General features: G+C 40.5%; 1 protein-coding gene across 2 annotated transcripts in view; it reads left to right on the forward strand.

Annotated features, from left to right (window-relative positions):
• The window catches only part of DHX15 (DEAH-box helicase 15), a 69887-nt gene that overhangs the window by 22824 nt on the left and 27924 nt on the right, over nucleotides 1–19139 (forward strand). For both annotated transcript variants that reach the window (XM_073342372.1, XM_073342373.1), the window contains exon 6: nucleotides 18372–18539. In XM_073342372.1, coding sequence (XP_073198473.1) covers nucleotides 18372–18539 — 168 coding nt within the window. The remainder of the gene's footprint in view (nucleotides 1–18371; nucleotides 18540–19139) is intronic.

Raw genomic sequence — 19139 nt, forward strand, 5'->3', positions numbered from 1 at the left:
TCAGACAGAGTAGAACTGAAAATACAAACAATTTCACTATACACCAGATCCTTGCTAGAATGCGGGATTTGGGATCCATGTGCGGATCCAGGCACAATTAAATTACAGGAACTCCTCACGTAGTCATTCCGGTTAACGTTGTTACGTTGCTGATTAATTAGGGAACATGCTAGTTTAAAGTTGTGCAGTGCTCCCTTCTAACTTCATTTGGCATCCGCCTGCTTTGTCCACTGCTTGCAGGAAGAGCAGTCCGTTGCAGCTAGCTGGTGGGGGCTTGGAACCAGGGTGGACCAGCAGCCCCCCTAGCAGCTCCCCTAAGTTCCCTGTGCAGCAGCTGCCTAGCAGGCTGTCAATTGCCGGCAGTTCAGCTGTCCCTCGCCCACTGCCATGTGCTGCTCCCCAAGCCTTCTGCTTGCTGTGCGGGGGGGAGGGAGGGTGCAGGGGGAAGAAGGGGGCTAATGTCAGGGTGTCCCCCTGCACCCCTCTTACCCCATCTTCCATAGAGCAGGGGGGACACGCGACAGTCCTGGAGGGAGCTTCCTGGTCTCGGCTTGCTGATCTACTTAACAAGGCAGCATACTTAAAGGGGAAATGCACATAATCTCTCTCTGCCCTCCCTCCTTTCCTGCTGCCTTGTAGAGTGTGAGAGTTAACCCTTGAGGGCTCAGCCAACTGCTAGTTCATCATTTAGCAGTAAGGCATTCCTTGGGAAATATCCCACCCTCTGACTTCACCACCTCAACCAAGCCTCACAATCATCATTAAATTGTTTTGTGTGTGTGTGTATTATAATATAATACCATCTTTTGTCTGGTGAAAAACATTTCCCTGGAACCTAACCCTCCCATTTACATTAATTCGTATGGGGAAATTGGGTTCGTTTAACTTGGTTTTACTTAGTCGCATTTTTCAGGAACATAACTACAATGTTAAGTGAGGAGTTCTTATAGTTAAATTTGGGATCCATGGCTGTGACCGCGTTATATGTGAATTTGCTCTATATGGACGCGTGTTCTAGCGAGGGTCCGGTGTATATAAAGTGAGGATTTAGGTTTTTCAAAGTTTTAAAATTCTGTCTTCTCTTGTTTAAACTTAACTGTTTTTCCGACATCCTTTTGTGCCAGCCAGGACGGTGGGTGTAAGTGTCCCTCCCTGTAATTAAGAAATGGGGGTGGGGGAGGAGGTGAGAAGATGAAAGTTGTGTTATGAAAGTGACTGGCTGGATTAATGTCCTCAAAATCTTGTGTTCTGCAGAGGGTGAGATAGTGTTCTTGCTGGTTGAACTGGGTTTTTTGGTACATATTGTGACATTACCTAGGGTACAGTCTTGACAGCTAAAGTCTGTGTCCCCTCAATTCTCCAACCTGGGGTGCCTTTTACACGGCTTTGCTGTGAGAGCAACCACTTCTGGTCTGCTGTCGCACAGCCTACACCATGTAAGTTACTCCCAGCTATACAGTATGAGTGCTACGGCCAGACGCTCTCTTGAATTACACTGCAAAGCAACACCTGCAAATTCCCAGCCCCAGACTTTCCCCCAGAAATGTGCATCTTGTATTGCCCAGCACCTTCCTGGACAATACAAGCTCATATAAAGTTTGTAATTTCTTTAGTAGAAAATGATATACACAAGTTCTGTTATCCCAAATGAAGCTTCCCTGCCACTTCAATCTAAATGCACACTAGTTTAGATAAAATAAGTTTAACTACAGAAAGATAGATTTTAAGTGATTACGAGTAATGAGGCATAAAAGTCAGAATTGGTTACAAAGAAATAAAAGGTAAAACTTGGCTAATACCTAATTTAATAAGCTAAACGAATTCAAAAGGTTTCTCTCACCACTTTTCAGCAGTCTTATGAGTTGAATTCCTTTCAGCTAGGACCCCCTCCCCCAGTTCATTGTCCTTCAGGTGGTAACGATGCTGTGGGCAGAAAGAATGGGACAGGTATTTTTGGGGTGTCTGTTTTCCTGCCTTATAGTTCTTTTTCTTTGAAAATCATCTCCAGCTGAAGTTCAGGAGACAAAGTCTGTGGAGATGGGAACCTCCACCAGTTTCTTTGCCAAGGTGTAAATTTCTTGCTCACACGCTTTTTCCTGCCAAAGAATGGCCACTTGACCAAATGATAGTCCATTTGAGCTTGTTGACCCCTGACCTTCTGTTTCTGAGAGAGCGGTTTGTTGCTTTTTTTTTTTTTTTTTTTTTTTTTGCAGCCTTGGAATATGTCTCAGTAATATCCTACAGCAGAATCTTATAATTTTACATTCACTGTTGCCATTCAGATTTTACCAGGATAAAAAATCAGCAAATTATGAGTTTTCAGATGATACCTCACAAGGCATACATTGTACTAAATTTATCATAGTCTTGTAGAAGGGGTGAACATATAGATACAGTCACACACATCTTCTTTGCAAACTTCCACAACCTTCTCTGATGAGCTTAGTTTAGTGTCAGGGACATACTACTGAAGGTAATGGCTGGCTTTCACACAGGTGGCTCCTTATCTTGCTCAGCATCCTTTTATCAACACCTGATTTCCTTGGTCCTGTTTCTTCCCCAAAACCCTACTGCTTGTCTGTTTGGTTTGTCCTGCAGGTAGGCCCTTTGAAGAAAGTGCTTTTAAGGAGCACAGAATAATTCAGTTTCTTGAAGTAGTCTAATGTGTTGCTCACAATATGACTATTGAGAAACCTGGTACAGATAATTTACTTGGATGCTCAACATTCACAGGCCTCTCCTTGGATAGTCTTGCCAGTCATACAGATTTAGTTGTGCTTTTCTCCAGAAGATTCAAAAGACTTACATGATATAATGGCTTCTGGCAGCTCTGAAGGGACCAAGATAGTGACTGCCAGTGCAGAAGCAGATCTTCTCGTGCCCTTTCCTGCCTAGATTCTCCCTCTGAGATCCTGCTCCTAGATCAGTGGAGGTGAATAGAGCAGTTCAAGACATAATCTGTCAATTTTTCTGACTCGGATAATCTGTTCCTCAATCTCACAAGGCTGTGGATGATGTACAGAGTGACCTTGAGAGGGGAGATTTATTCTGAGCAGGTCACTGTGAGGAATGATTTTCACATCTTGATTAAGTAAGCCGCTTGAACCTTTTATCTGACACATCTTTGCAGAAGAAGTCCATGCTGTAATTCGGTACGTTAGAAGCAGAGTGGACTTCACTGCTAAAAAAAAAAAAAAAGCCTCTCACTTCCTCAGGGCTCTTTCATTGCTAAATTAGTGGGTTCACGTCCTTGTCCCCACTCAGATTCCAGTGTCTGATTTAGCCAGGAAGACAGCCCTTCTCCTGTGCATCGACTTTTGACCTTAAGTACCTGATGAACTGAAACAGAAGATTCTCTAAAAAGGTGAACTCCAAATGTTTGGGGTTTTTTTCATTAGAAATTTGCATTATGACTGATCTGAAAGACTAGTGGAGAACTAGTGAAATGGTGACATCACAAGAGTGAAGAGAGTGAAAGCCAATTGAGAGGGAAAGGAATTCTTAGATTAACACTTTTAACATCTTTAACTTAACTGATTTAATATCTTTGATAAAGGAAGCCTTTATTATAGATTCAGTACATTTGCCCTATTAATGTGTTAGAGCTCACAAAAAGTACCCCTGAAACCTCCGAGAATCCTTCAGCAAGATCAGGGGAAGAGTAAACTTGACATTTTTGATATCTGAGGTAAAACCAAGCAGAAAAAAGTAAAGATACAAAAATTGAAGGTTTATTTATACTTCATAAAGAAACCAAAAAAGGGCTAAAGCTCAGCTTTAGAAATTGAAAGGTAGGTTGCCACTAAGGCGGTGTTCTGAATGTTCCAGGGCCTCGGTTTAGACAGCTGTCAAATCAGTCTATGTAGCCAGTGCGTGGGTGCAGTGGCTACAGAAGCTGGAGTCTGAGGATGTTGTAGATCAGCTATTCTCAGCCTGTGGTCTGCAAAAAAACGTAGACTGAAAACTTACTGAAGAGAATTCAACTGTATACAGACAGTAGATTTACAAAGGGGGTCTGCACCTCAGTTTGAAATTTCCAAAGGGGTCTGCAAATGAAAAAAGATTGAAAACCACTGCTGTAGATCACTTGATAAACACAGGAGCCGTAGCAAAAGTGCTGCCCTCAGATAATGTTCCCTCTATTTTTTTATGTCCATGTGCAGAATGAATTTTGTTATGTGCACCAATATGGAGGTGAAATGGAATGGAAATGCTTTTAGTTTCACAGGAATCATTACTAGGCCAACTCCTATTAAGTGCTTTCATGAATGATCTGGAAGTAAATATAAAATCACTGTTGATAAAATTCATGGATGACCCAAAGATTGGCAGAGTGGTAATAATAAGTAATAATGAGGCCAGTCCAGTTCAGACAGAGCAGTCTGGATCAGTTGGTAATCTGAGCCCAGTCACATAAAGTGTGTTTTAGTACAGCCAGATGCAAAGTTATATTTCTAGGAACAAGGAATGTACACCACATATATAGAACCAGGCACTGTATCCCGAAAAACAGTGACTCTGAAAAGGATTTACAGGTCATAGTGGACAAGCAACTGAACATGAGCACCCAGTGTGATGCAAGAGCTAATGCAATTCTTCCTTATATAAATGGAAGTAGTGACTAGGGATGAGGATGTGATTTTTACCTTGTATATAGTATTGGTGAGACAGATATTAGAATACTGCATACAGTTTTAGTGTCAACATTTTAAAACGGATTGTGGAAAAACTGCATAGAGTGCAGAAAAGAGCCACAAAAATGCTTCAAAGGTTAGAGAAAATGCCTTCCAGTGAGAGACTAAAAGAACATCTTTTTATTTTATCAAAAAAGGATTGAGAAATGACTTGATTAGTGCATAGGAACCTTCATGGATATAGGAAAATACTGAGTGCTGACAAGCTCTTTAATTTAGCAGAGAAAGAAAATAAGAACCAGTGACTAAAAACTTGAAGGCAGACAAATTCAAATTAGAAATCACTTTTCAGTTTAAGAGTGAGGTGATTTAACTGTTAGAACAGACTACGAAGGGAAGTAGCGGTTTCTCCATCTCTTGATATGTTCAGAATTGGCTGTCTTTCTGGAAGGTGTGCTTAGTCAGATGCAAGTTACTGGGTTCAATAAAGGGGTAACTGGGTAAAATAGTCTGGTATGAAGAGGTCAGTCTAGATTATTTGATTTGATCCTTCTGGCCTTAAAATCTATAGATCTGTTGTTGTAGTTTCAGTATGAATGGATAGTCAGGAAGGAATTGAACTAAGTTAAGGAAGTGGCCTTGCATACCAACTCAGCAAGAGTATTCCCTTTCTGGGCTTGGTGAAAAATAGTAGGGACAAAAAGGCATAAGTTGAGATGGAGACAGCATTAGTCAGTGTGTTCAAGTGTGAAAAGGAAATGTTGTCAGGACAAGAGTCTTCTCTGTTTACGCATGAGTGTTCTGACATAAATAACTTGGGTTTAGGCTAGGGAAAAATTCCTGAATGCCTAAACATATTGGGATATGTTCACCCCCATTGTTGACACAGCAATCCTTTATTACATACAAGTGCTGAGCCTTGTTTCTGTGATTGCCATGATAGTCTTCCCCTCCCACATGCATCTTCCCACAGAGGAGAGTTTTTTTTTTTTCTTCTGAGCCAGTATTCAAGCTAACTACTGCATTAATATAGCTCAGTAGCCTGTTAGGTGGGGTGAGGGAAACAATGACTTACCACCTTGCCTTTTATTTGGGCAAGACAAAAGAGGTTGTTTCCATCGTTCTACAAGAAACACACACTCTCACTCTCTCGGACAGAATTGGCAGTGCCGACGTACCTATGGCCCGGTGGTGTGAATTGTCTACCAGGGGATAACTGTGCCTTTCAGCCTTATAGTTAAAAGGGTTGTTTTTGATGCTAATACAAATCCCCTTCTATCACCCATTCACTGAGGCCAGGTCTGCACTACATACCTGTATCGGTATAACTGTGTCACTCAAGGGTGTAAAAAAATCCACGCCCCTGATCTATGTAGTTATACCGATCTAACTTCCCATGTAGACAGCACTACATTGGTGAGAGAGCTTCTCCTGCTCTCTACACACAGTTGTAGCGCTGTACATGAAGACAAGCCATGACTGTTACACTTCAACATATAAACACCTGTCCCTTCCAACCCTCTCCAATATGGAGTACCTCTTAGTCAGTCAGTCCTCAAGTATTCTCCTCTTTCCCCACAGGATGTAAACCTTCCTTGTGCCTTGGGCTGATCAGTTGCCTCTTGTTTCCTTCAATATGTATCAATAGTGTTCACTTTATATTGGATAAATACAGCTCTTCTGTTACAAAGGGAAGAAAAGCTAATCATTCCTGACTAGGCAGAGACATACCATCTTACTAGAACATGCTAGATGTCTTGGTTACGAAGGACAAAAGTTAGTTGATGTAGCGAGTATATTGCTTATCAATCCACTTCTGTTCCTTTTTGCCTTTTCCTTTCTCTGTCTGCTTCATGACATGTTGCCAAGGAGACAGTTACTCTATTGTAAGTTTTGTCTCTCTTCTCCATCTCTGGCTCCCTCCTTCCATCAAAGAACTCTTTTGCATAAAAGGTAACAGTCCATTCTATGGAGAATAACCAAATGACATTTTTAAGGTTTGCATTAAGGTAAACCCATATTCTAGCAGAGCAGTACTTCTGCTCTGTAGTTGAACCTCACTAACCGTTTAAAAGATGATGATTCTGAGTGTTCTAAAATACACATGCTTACTTAGACATGCTTAGATTTTCTTGAAATTTGCTGTACATCCTGGGAATGTGGGTAGGATTAGTGCTCCAAATATGGGGTCATTTGAGCAAAGGGTTCCTGATTTAGTCCCCCTAAAAATCAACTGATTACTTTTAATGTTGTTTTGCATATTTGGGAATCAGGCTATGGCTGTAATCCTACCCAAACTAATCTCACGTGTTCAGAATTTCTCGTCTAGTGCCTGGCACTCACTGCCCCTTTGGGGAAGCAATATTTTCAAAGCTATTCTGGGTAAAGTTTAGAACTCAAGGTTAGGTTAAGTCTCCGTCATGAGCCAGAACGAAATGTGCATATGCTGCAAAACTAGGGCTCGTTTTGAGCTAGAACATTTGTCAGCCGTGTGCTGTCAAATAGCTAAGTGACTCCAGGTGATATACTGTGGCCGTTGAACCTGAGCAACACCTTTGTACTCTGAGTTCAAGTCCTACGTATGGCAACGGGCAGAAAACGGGACACTGGCTGTTCATTGTCTGCTTTCTTTGGGAGGTTTTGCCCTCATTTGAGTTGATATTTTAAAGTGCTCTAAAGTCATAGGCTCTGATTTTACTAGTCAAGGAATTTAACGTTAGAGAGAAAATAAAAGATTCTAATAAGCAGTTAAGTGAATGTAATCATGACTTGTGATCCTCAGCTGTTTCCTGAACAATGGGACTGAGTATGATCAAAAGAAAGTAAGTTGCTTGGCATTTTGGTAAGGGATTAACTGCCCCTAACGTGAGCTGATCATAACATTATCAGATTCTTAACTTTTTTGGTGCTGCTAAGGAATATTGGGGTTGGAGCAGTGAGGAGGAATATGGGCGTGAGGGGAATATTGAAGCAGTGCAGGAGTTGTGGGGGCTTAGGAGGATGCAAGGCAGGGAGTCTCCACCTCTGTCCCTTATTAGCATAAGGAATCATGCAAACACTGTTCTTGAAAACCCAGTTCAGTGATTAGAGCTTTGACAAAGAACAGGGTTTCCAAAAAAAGTAAGTTTTTTGAGTCCTCAGTGGAATAAGGAATTGTCTTCAAAAGGACCGCTGCTCTTTGAGAGCTCAGATATACTGACATAGCAGAATCATAATGGGGAAAGTCAGATATTCTTGGGGGAAAGTGGAGCCATCTATGCCCTCCTCATCCACCACAATTTCTCTCCACAGCTGCTTTACCAAGGGAAGGAACTCAAGGGCTCCTTATTCTTCCAGTGCTCCCTGATCAGGGGAAAGAACCCAGAACTCCCTCCTTTCTGCATGCTGTCTTGAGCAGCATCAAAGGAACACCAACCTCATCCTTCACTCTTTTGCTTCTACTGGAAAAGAGGAGGTCGAGCAGTGGAAGTGTGTGGTGAGGAAAAGATGTGATTAGAGCTGTGCAAGGAGGAATGTCCTGGGGGGCTACAGCTGGGCTGCTCAAACCCTCCATTTCTCTTTCCTCTTCACAACACATTTCCACTGACTCCATGCCAGTCCCTGCACTAGTCCTATATTTTCTGCTCAGCTCCTGCATTCTTGGGGCCCTGACTGATGCTTGTTCCTCTCTGGGAAAGTGCGCTGAGAAGTGAGGACTGGACTGTGCTGGACAGGCAGAGAGATGAGATAATTCAGGGGCAGTGAAAGACTACCATGCAGCCAGTGCCCTTTGTAGTTGATTACGTCATTGGTAAGGAGCCAGAGACAGTGGAATGGGGGAGTTGGGCTGTGGAACATGGGAGTACTAAGAAGTTACTTTTTTAAAAAAAATTAGAAGAAAATTAGCTGCCTAAAAACTTTAATGTAGAATTAAGGATGCCTAGTACTGCTTCATTGCCTTTCTAGGGCTTGAAGTTCCTCTACTCTCCAAAAAACAGAAATAAAAAGACTAGAAGTACATGCAACCCCTGCTACACATCCTTAATTCTGCCCTTTCAGTGATGCCTCAACATCCCAATAACACCACTCTACCCTTGCAACTTCTATGGATCCCTCTGGGAACAGAGCACCTGAATATGTAGGGCAAAGTAACACCTTCTCTATGCTAAGGCAAAACTTGGGTTTAGCTCATGTGTAGCAGACAGGAGCTGCCTACAGTTACTGAGCTTGCCCCATGCAAACTGGCTGCTGGCTTGCGGATTTTATCTATTTGCTTTCACTTAACCCTCATTAAGCTGTGGAGACCCCTCATGGATGCTACCACAGTGTTTATAATCCTATGGCAAAAAGACACCCTTGTGTGCCTCTGACACAACCTACAGATCTTAGTGCTGAAATGAAGCATATTTGATCTATCAAATTACTTGGGCACCTTTCCTTATATCGTAGTGACAACTTTGTCAATGTGCTCCAACTAATCGTTCCACCATTCAATATAGCTACTGCACCAGCACTGAACTCAACAGGAGTGCATGCAAATAAGTGCTGGAATTCAAATTTGTGAAACATAACACAAGCAATGGTGCCTTCTCTTAGTCCTTCTTGTCTGCTTATCATGGCATTACCTTAGTGAGCCATTCCAAACAGCTTTCTTCAACTCCAGAAGGCAGAATTAAGGTTGCATTGTGGGTTTGGTGAGTGCCCTAACTTTAAGGATTGAGCATAGCTGAACTAGACAATCTAGAAGGGCCCGAGGCACCACTGGGCTACCTTAACTCTGTTAACTGCGCTTTTGGGCAGATAACACTACAATCTTTGAACAAAGATTATGTATTCATTTGTGTGTTGTGACAAAGTTCCTCCTCTACCTTGGTAGGTCTTGTGCTTATTGGCGATTTGCTTGCCTTGTAGCTTCACGACAGCCTTCAGTTTGGCCGTTTTCATGAACCCACAGTCCAGGTCAACTCCTCCTGTGTGTGACCAGGAGTTGGGAGGTTTGGGGGGAACTTGGGCCCGCCCTCCACTCTGGGTTCCAGCCCAGGGCCCTGTGGAATGCAGCTGTCTAGAGTGCCTCCTGGAACATCTGTGGGACAGCTACAACGCCCTGGACTACTTCCCCATGGCCTCCTCACCATAGGACCTTCCTCCTTGTGTCTGATAATGCTTGTACTCGTCAGTCCTCCAACAGTATGTGTTTGTACTCTCAGCTCCTAGTGCCTCTTGCTCCCGGCTCCTTACATGCACACCACAAACTGGTGTGAGGTCCTTTTTGAACCCAGGTGCCCTGATTAGCCTGCCTTAATTGATTCTAGCAGCTTCTTGATTGGCTGCAGGTGTTCTAATCAGCCTGTCTGTCTTAATTGTTTCCAGAAGGTTCCTGATTGTTCTGGAACCTTCCCTGTTACCTTACCCAGGGAAAAGGGACCTACTTAACCTGGGGCTAATATATCTGCCTTCTGTTACTTTCCTGTAGCCATCCGGCCCGACTCTGTCACAGTGTAGAAAGTGTCCATTGCTTTTTTTTTTTGCATGCTGCCATTGTCTAATATTACCCTCAGTCTATGCAGATCTTCCATAAAACTGAGCGGTTGGTACAAATGTCTAAGGTAGACCATGGCCTTTATACAGTAACTAAACTCTTAGATAAAGTTACTGTAGCATTCATCACTCATTGGGGAGGAATAATGATTCAGGACTGCTGCTGTTTTTCCTTTTTATCTACTTGCATATTCACTTGTGCTGTTTAGGGTTACATGAAGATTCTTACATGTGTTTCTGTGAAGCATAACTCTACAGTCAGCCTTTCAGTATGAATCCACGTGTGGTCACAAATCAGTTTTTGGGGTGAATACTCAAAACTTAACCTTTCACCTGTATGTTTCTTAGATTTTGTAGCAAGCTCTGTGATCAGGCTTTCGTGATATTGGCATGGATTGTAGGTATAGAAAAAGAAATTGCCTTTAACTGTTTATATGAAGTGCAGATTACAGACTCACTTATTGTATTACCAGTAAAGTTGAGAATTATATGTTTGCATTGTTCAGTTATGCTTCTTGGAGTATTGTCAGTGCTTACTTGTGAGAAGCATACTGCATAAGCCCAGGGCCCTTAGGAAAGCTTAAATTATCAGTAGATGTGCAGATTTCATTGGAATACTCTAGGTAATGCTATATAAGGAGGCATAGCCCTCATGCATGCTCAGTTTCTTAAAGTAGCTGAACCAGTCTTTGAACTTTCAACTCATTGGAGATTACTTGTATTTTGTTTTGTTTTTCCCCCCAGTTAAAATCTAGTTTTAATGTAAATAGTTAAGATTGGTGTTAAGTGTTAGGCACTTACATTTTTGGTTCTGTAGAAACCTATTCCCTGTATCCCTAGTTGGATTAGTTTTTTAATGACAGGTTGTGGGGGAAATTACTAGATTTAATGACTACCTTTCGGAGGGAGGGAGATGTCCAGACTAGACCAGATAATCGTGGTGCGTAGATCAAGGAAATTTTTCCAACAGGTTTTCTGCCTGCTTGAAGTTCACCCCTCATGCCTGCAAGGACCATGTGTATCTGGTCTAGCTCCAGGCTGATGAAAAGTCATATGAGCTTCCAGGGTAGATTCAAAGTTGGAGCAGATTCCAGGCCCTTTTTGGAAGTCTGGATCCCAGAGTATGCTTAAGTCTATTTCAGAAAGATCATAAATGCTGCCTGCCAGGTGTGGGAAACCAAGAGCATAGCTTTGTGTTCTACACCAGTGGTTTTCAAACTTTTTTCATTTGCAGACACCTAAAATATTTTGAATGAAGGTGTGGACCCCTTTGGAAATATTAGACATAGTCGGCGGATTCCCAGGGGTCCGCAAACCACAGGTTGAAAACCACTGTTCTACACTGAAACCTTCCTTTTCAGTATTGAGACTCGGCACTGGTGACGCCTCAGGTGGAGTACTGTGCGCTGTTCTGGACAACACAATTAAGAAATGATGTGAACAAATTGGAGAGAGGCCAGAGGAGAGCAACAAAAATTATTATGGGTTTAGAAAATCTGACCTCTGAGGAAAGGTTGAAAAAACTGGACATGTTTAGTCTTGAGGAAAGACTGAGGGGCAACCTGATAAATCTTCCAGTCTGTTAAGGATTGTTATAAAGAGGATGGTCTCCATGTCCACTAAAGGTAGGACAAGAAATAATGGGTTTAATCTGCAGCAAGGGCTATATAGGGTTAGATATTAGGAAAAACTTTCCAACTATAAGGGTAATTAAGCTCTGGAATAGGCTTCCAAGGGAGGTTGTGAAGTCTTCGTCATTGGAAGTATTTAAAAACGAGTTGGACAAACACCTGTCAGGGAGGTCTAGGTTTACTTGGTCCTGCCATCATGCAGGGGGCTGGACTCAATGACTTCTTGTAGTCCCTTCCAGCTCTCCATTTCTGTGATTCTGTCTCTACACTTAAACTGCTACAGCAGCATAGCTGGAGCTCTGCAGACACACCGCAGGAGTGCTTCAGTGTAGCCACTCACTACAGCCACTGTAGGGTTCTCCTGTCGCTCTAGTTAAGCCACCTCTTCAAGGGGTGGAAGCTAGGTGATAGCAGAATTCTTCCATTGACCTGCTGCTGTCAACACAAGGGTTAGGTTGACTTGTCTGTTGCTCAGGGATTGTGGATTTTTCACACCCCTGGTTGATGTAGCTGGATTGATGTAACTTTTTAGTGTAGATCTGGTCTTAATGAACGGGAAAAGGATGATACTTTTACTCCTCTTCTAAGAGTCATCATAGGCTGTAGTGGAACTAAACAAAGCAAAGGTAGGAAGTTCCTAGTTCCAAAGGAGAAGTCTTCATCCACGGTGCTGAGAATTAGGTCATATTCAAAGTTGGAGTGGTTCCAGTTCCACACCCTCATTAAGAGGGGATAGAAGTAGAGAACTTCCACTCTATCCCCATCTCAAGCTCTGTCTTTCATGCAGCCAAGTAGATGTCTACCTCGATTCTACCAAGTGTAGGGTGATAGACACGGTACTTAAAATAATTCAAAGAATGAATTAGAAGGCTATCAGAATCTGCTTTGATGTCCTCTGGGATGGAGCTGTTTGATTGCTCTGTGTGCCCTTTGCTTCAGATTCTCCCTTTCTCGATTCCATTTTTGGCACAAAGTAGCACAGTCCAACTTTCTTCAGGGTTTCTAGGCTTTTTTTTCATGTGGACCATCTGTTCACTGCCCTATTCTTATTCCAGCTGTATTTCTTGGGGCATTTGAGTCTCATGGGCAGCCACTTTTGGGGTCACCAGTCAGAGGTAGAATAGGAGTAGAAATCACTGCTTAGTCCTGTTTCTCCCCATTTCCTCCTCCCCCCCCCCCCCAAGCCATGCAACTACATCTGAGAGATCAGCCTCTAACCTGCTGATTAGCCTCCACAGAGGGTCTACTGGGAGTCCACAGATGAGGAAAACACTTCAGGCTGTAATCCCAACAACATTATTTTGTCTCCAGAGGATATTATGATTGGGACACTTGCTTGACAGGTCTGGAAAATATTTAAATCCTTTCAAGGCCTCATGAAGACTGAAAACTTATTAGATACAGAGCTTTCCAAGATTTATAGGTTGTAGTCTAACCTGGAACGTTGGTAGGTATTCGGTCTGGTTGAATTTGAAGGTTTTATGTTTCCAGCCAAGGATTTATGGATAACACCAGTCTCTGCCTGCCAATTCTTGGAAGGCAGATTGCTTAAGTTTAAGAATTTGAATTTTTTTTTCCCAGCAGCTAAACCAACTTCTTTAGTTATATTTCTAGAAAATAAAATATGGGCTTTGGACGACCTCACAAAACTACCATAAATTACCAAGATGCCTGGAAAATTGATCTTTCAGGCTGGAATTCTTGTTCACCTTCCATTTTACAAACTATCAAGCTGTGGTAGTTTAATATGACTTGTGTGTCTAGGTCAATATCTCTTCCTTGTTACGGCGTGTTCCTGAAGAGTTTAAGAGGCAAAGGATGCAATGGCCAACCTATTTTCTTGAAGTCCCTGTATATGGTAGCCCAGATACCCCACATTTGTTAGCATAACCATAGAATGCCATATTTTTTTAGTTCTATATCATTTAGTGCATGTGAAAGTTTGAACTGAGTACTCAGGCTCCATTTAAATTTAAATAACACCTGCTAGTAGGTATATTAAGGAACTTTGAGAAATTCAGATTAGTAGTCTTTAAACATTACAGTAATGTAATAGAATCATAGAAAAGTAGGGCTGGAAGAGACCTTGAGAGGTCATCTAATCCAGTGTTTCTCAACTTTTTTGATACCAGGGACCAGCTTGCTGCCTTCCTAAACTGTATCAGGGAGATCTCAGAGACCAGTGCCAGTCCTCTGACAGGTTCTTGCAAAACACTGATCTAATTCATTCCCCTGTGCTGAGGTAGGACTAAGTATACCTAGACCATCCTTGACAGGTGTTTATCTAACCTATATTTAAAAATCTATGACGGGGATTCCACAATTTTGCTTGCTAACCTCTTCCAGTAGTTAAGTATTCTTATTGTTAGAAAGACTTTCTAAATCTTCCTTGCTGCAGAATAAGCAGATTACTTCTTATCCTACCTTCAGTGCATAGAGAACTCTTGATTACTGTCGTCTTTGTACATATTTGAAGACTATTAGGTCCCCCATTGTCTGTCTCCAGGACTAAGCAGGCCCAGTTTTTTAACCTTTTTCTCATAGAATATGTTTTCTAAACCTTTTGTCAGTTTTGTTGCTCTCCTCTGGACTCTCTCCAATTTGTCAACGTCTTTCTTAATATGTGGCACCTAAAACTGGACAAATTGCTTTACCCAAGGTCTCTTCAGTGTCTTAATATGACAATCCTATTAAATACACCCTGTAGTATTAGCTTTTTTTCACCACTGCATCACATTATTGGACCATATTCAGTTTGTATTCCCTTTAGCTCCCAGATCTTTTTCAGCAGTACATCTGTCTTGCCAGTTATTCCCGATGTTGTATTTGTGCATATGATTTTTTTCCCCTAAGTGTAGTACTTTTCACTTGTCTTTATTGAATTTATCTTGTTGATTTCAGACCAATTCTCCAGTTTGTCAAGGTCTTTTTGAATTCTAATCCTGTCTTCCAAAGTGTGTGCAACCCATTCCAGCTTGGTGTCCTCTCCAGATTTTTATAAGCATACTCTCCATTCCATTATTCAAATAATTAATGAAAATATTTAGCATCTGATCCAGGACAGACCTCCGTGGGACCTCAGTAGATACATCCTTCCAGTTTGACAGCATACCATTGATAACTGCTCTTTGAGTAGGGTTTTTCAACCAGTTGTGCACCCATTTAATCGTAATTTCATCTGGCCCACATTTCCCTAGTTTGCTTAAATGCTCTTTCAGTAAAGTATTACAGTATGTAACCTGCACTGTAGCTCTTGCTCTTTCTTGAATGTTTTGGTGAAAATTGGTTTTGATTTTGCTAAGCTATAAGTCTTTAAAAACTGCTCTCCACTCCTCTACAGTAAACTCATCTGCACCGGGGATAATTCTAATGAAATAGGTATGAAGTGTAACGGGCATGCACTGTGTATTTATGGATGGTAACAACAATACATGTACACAGTGTTTACTGGAAGCTTGAGATGAATGAGCATGTTGTATGATATATACATGCGGCCCAGCCTCCTTCAAAGCTTAATTTAATGTGCACCTTTAGGAGATGTCTCTTATGTGAATACATTATGGTGAAGGTTCATTGATCATATATTGTTTTTCAGATCATACATCATACCATGTGACTTTTTATCTACAGCCTTGTAAAATTTTTTTCTGTGAAGAATGAATAGTGAATGAAGCAAGGGCTCCAGAGAAGCCTCGCTTCATCTAATGTCTCTCGTGTTTATGTAATCACTTTGCAATCCACAGGGTAGTACAAGATGCTACAATGGTTGTGTAAAAAAAATAAAAAAAAAATAAAAGGTTGTCTTTGGTACTTGAAAAATAGAGCATGTTTGTGTAATTCAAGACATTGTAATGTGTCCACAGAGAGGGTTAAAGTTACGCCTGCAGCCTTAACTCTGGCATTTCCTGATTCTTGAATGCTTAGCTGTGAATCCTTAATGCTCTCATAGCACATTTTTGTTAGTATACATTTATAAATTAGCATATCTCAGGACAACTTTTTAGAAACAAGCTCTCTTTTCTCTGAAAGAAGTCTCAGTTCTGCTCAGAGTTGGAAGTGAGTATTTTAAATGCTTTTATATGCTGCAGACCCCTAGTATGTGAAAGGCAATGATTTGGAAGAAAGCGAGCTGGTTATAGATAAGGCTAAAGTAGTGCTTGTTGGCAGGGGGGAAGCATTTAGAGAAATAATTTGCCATCTATTGAGGGTGAAGACACTCGATGTCTTTCCATCAAAATGGTTCATAACCACAGGATCCTCCTGAGTTTATTATTGCTCTCAGACTAGCAGAAGTAGCCATTGTTGCCCTTCACCATGTGCAGCTGAGAAGATGATTATAAGGTCCATAAGGTGACTATAGTAATGGTCATCTATGCATTTATCATTTCCATGTTATCCTAATCAGAACTCGTTAAAATAGTCTTACTCTTGAAATTATATTTGGAAGCGCCAGCTGGTACAGAATACAGCTTCTACTTTTTGAAGAGAAATGTGTGGCTTTGAACAAGACACCTGGCTTTTTTGTTTGCTGCTCATTGACAGACTGCTTGCTTGTCTTAAGCCCAGTTTAAACATAAAATTTTTTGTGAGATTCTGCAGTTAGTATTTAAATTTGAGCACTTTATGACCAGCAGCAGGGCTTTATCATTTGAGGGGTCGAGTCTTTGGCATTTGTTAGTGGCATCCCATCAGAGCTAGTCTTTTGACTTTCAGGGTGTAATGCAAGTTGCATTTATTTTGTTTATCATTTGACTGTTGATTTTGCTAGTGACATATCTGATTTGTGTTAATATTTGTAATGGAAGTGCCTAGATAACATAAGTACCTTAGAAATTGGTAAGTATGATTCCAACTCCAGGGAGTGCAATGTGTCTAACAGCTTCAGACATCTGCATCGAGCTAGCTACTTCTTTCTGAATATTCACCAATTTCATAAGCTACAGTATAGGTGCTTTGAGTCTACTGAAGCAGTTTCACTTAAGACTTGAAGTTCCTCCTTTGTTTAACAGACCAGTAGGGGACATTTTAGCCCAGATTCTTGAAGACTTTTAATGAAAGTAAACTTGGAATTTGCGAGGCTTAACTTTGTCTAGAAGAGGTTTATCTTAAGTACCTACTATATTTAAACTTACAAGAAGATCTGAAACTTAAGTCTGTGTAACCAAATATCACTTCAACTAATGTCAGAAGAAAGCTGGCAAAGCATGTGTAGTTTCTGCTTCGTTGGGCCTACATAGGGTGTTCATCTGTCAACATTGTAAAATGATGTGTGTAATGTTGCAAATTGTAAATACTGAATTGATATTGAATAATATTATGCAGAAAAGTGAAACGCTAGTAAAATGTTTCTTTATTTCCCGTGGTTTTTTGTAAGTTCCATCTAATAGATGTTTCAGCAATATGTTGCTGCTTTCTTTAACATGAGAAGTAACTTTGACCTTCTTACATTTGGTTCAGAGAGAGAATTCCTGAGACTTAGATTAACTTTTTAAAAAAGCTTTTTAAAAAAGATTCTTCTTGGCTAATCAGACAATTTAACAGCATAATCCACAAAGGGCATCTAGTTATATAAGGTGAGAGATATCTAGCCTTATTGTTTAGACATACATTATAGTAATTTCTGACTTTTTTTGTAAAACATTGTTTCCCTCTTTTAAACAAAACTTTTAAATTCACTCTTTTGTATGAGGGCTATTTGGGGGATCTCTCAATAGCTAATACTGACATCTTTCAATTATACCAGCAGGGGTTGCTATAGTTTCCTATTCTGAGAATATTTCATTGGATCAGCAGCAACTGGCCTAAAATTCTGCTGTTATAATTTGCTATTTTAATCAAACCTTCCCATAATTAGGGGTCATTTCACATATTTTAAATGAAATTTATGGTAAAGTGAAATTGAATTCTAAATGAATGGGCAGCATTAAATATTTTCTGTAGTCCAGAAGCTAGATACTGTGGTACTATAGAAATGCACAAAATATATTCTTCCAGCGTTCATTCAGATTGATTGAGAATAGTTCAGTGATTTTGAGTTTAGATGGCATTTTAACAAATTTTAAAATAAACTCTAAAATATTGGACTGAGTTCTATCTGGTTCTTGAAAATCCGTGTTTATACTGTAAAGGTGTTTGTTCTCATTAGGTACAATGAAGCAAATCTTCCATATAATTGCATTAGTGATACGTGACATTAAAGCTTAATTGGCTTATTTAAAATATCTCACACATCAATTTCTTTTAGATTGTGAAAATTGAAAAGGTCATGAGTGCAGTTTAATATTCCTGGGTGAGAGATTTCAATTTTAGTACAAATTGTAGAGAATTAATTAGGAAACATGACTAAAAGAAAGAGTGTTGAATGCAAATAAGGTTGTTACCTCAACTTCTGTACGCTAATGAACATGTATCATGGACTGTTGTGGAAATCCCTTTGAAAGTTCTGCAAGCACCCAGATTGGTTTTAAAAGTAAAAATGATATCTGCTGTTTTATAGCTGGAAATAATTTAGTTGCCATGCAAAGTTTTTTTTTAAAATAAAATTAGTCTTTTCATGAGGTTTTTATTTTTGCCAACTTTTGCTTTGTAGGAGATTGATGAAGCCTGTAAGAGGATAAAGCGTGAAATTGATGATTTGGGTCCTGAAGTGGGTGACATCAAAATCATTCCATTATATTCCACGCTTCCCCCACAGCAACAACAGAGGATTTTTGAACCTCCTCCTCCTAAAAAACCAAGTGGAGCAATAGGAAGAAAGGTAATAGTATGAGAAAATGTTTGTACCTTAGTGTGCTTTTTACTATCAAACTGCTTATAGTAGTGGGGGGGATTAAATATAGTGAGTTTCCGCTGTTAATCTTAAATGTATTTGGACAGCAACAAATAGAAAGATAGGTCTCAACTCTTACTTTGAAGCAGACTTGAGCAATGTAATCAAATGTTTCTTAGGTTAAAGACTTACAGGGATGCTGTCAAATTAAATATTACATCCGCTTTGATATGCACTGGCTTTCAGTTTATTTCTGGGTGCAGTTCAAGGCACAGACTTCCACCTACAAAGCCCTAAATTGTTGAATATTAAAGCTCTGAATCAAATGGGACCTGGCTATCAGAAAATGCTTTGCTCACGTAATACCATGATAATTCAGATCAGCTGAAACAGGATCTGATCAAATCCTTATTTTAAATACTGTGGGTAGCCAGTTAAGGGATCTTGAATGTGGAATTTGGTCTCAGCAGAATCCTTATCTGCTGATCTTCAAGGGATGCCCTAAGGTGTAAGGTCTCTTGATTCTCTCCCTCCGCCCTGACTGTCTTTTAAAAATTTGATGGGTTAAGATAAACAATCAAATAATAA

The sequence above is a fragment of the Lepidochelys kempii genome, chromosome 4 (genome assembly GCF_965140285.1).
Source record: "Lepidochelys kempii isolate rLepKem1 chromosome 4, rLepKem1.hap1, whole genome shotgun sequence".
NCBI lineage: Eukaryota > Metazoa > Chordata > Testudines > Cheloniidae > Lepidochelys > Lepidochelys kempii.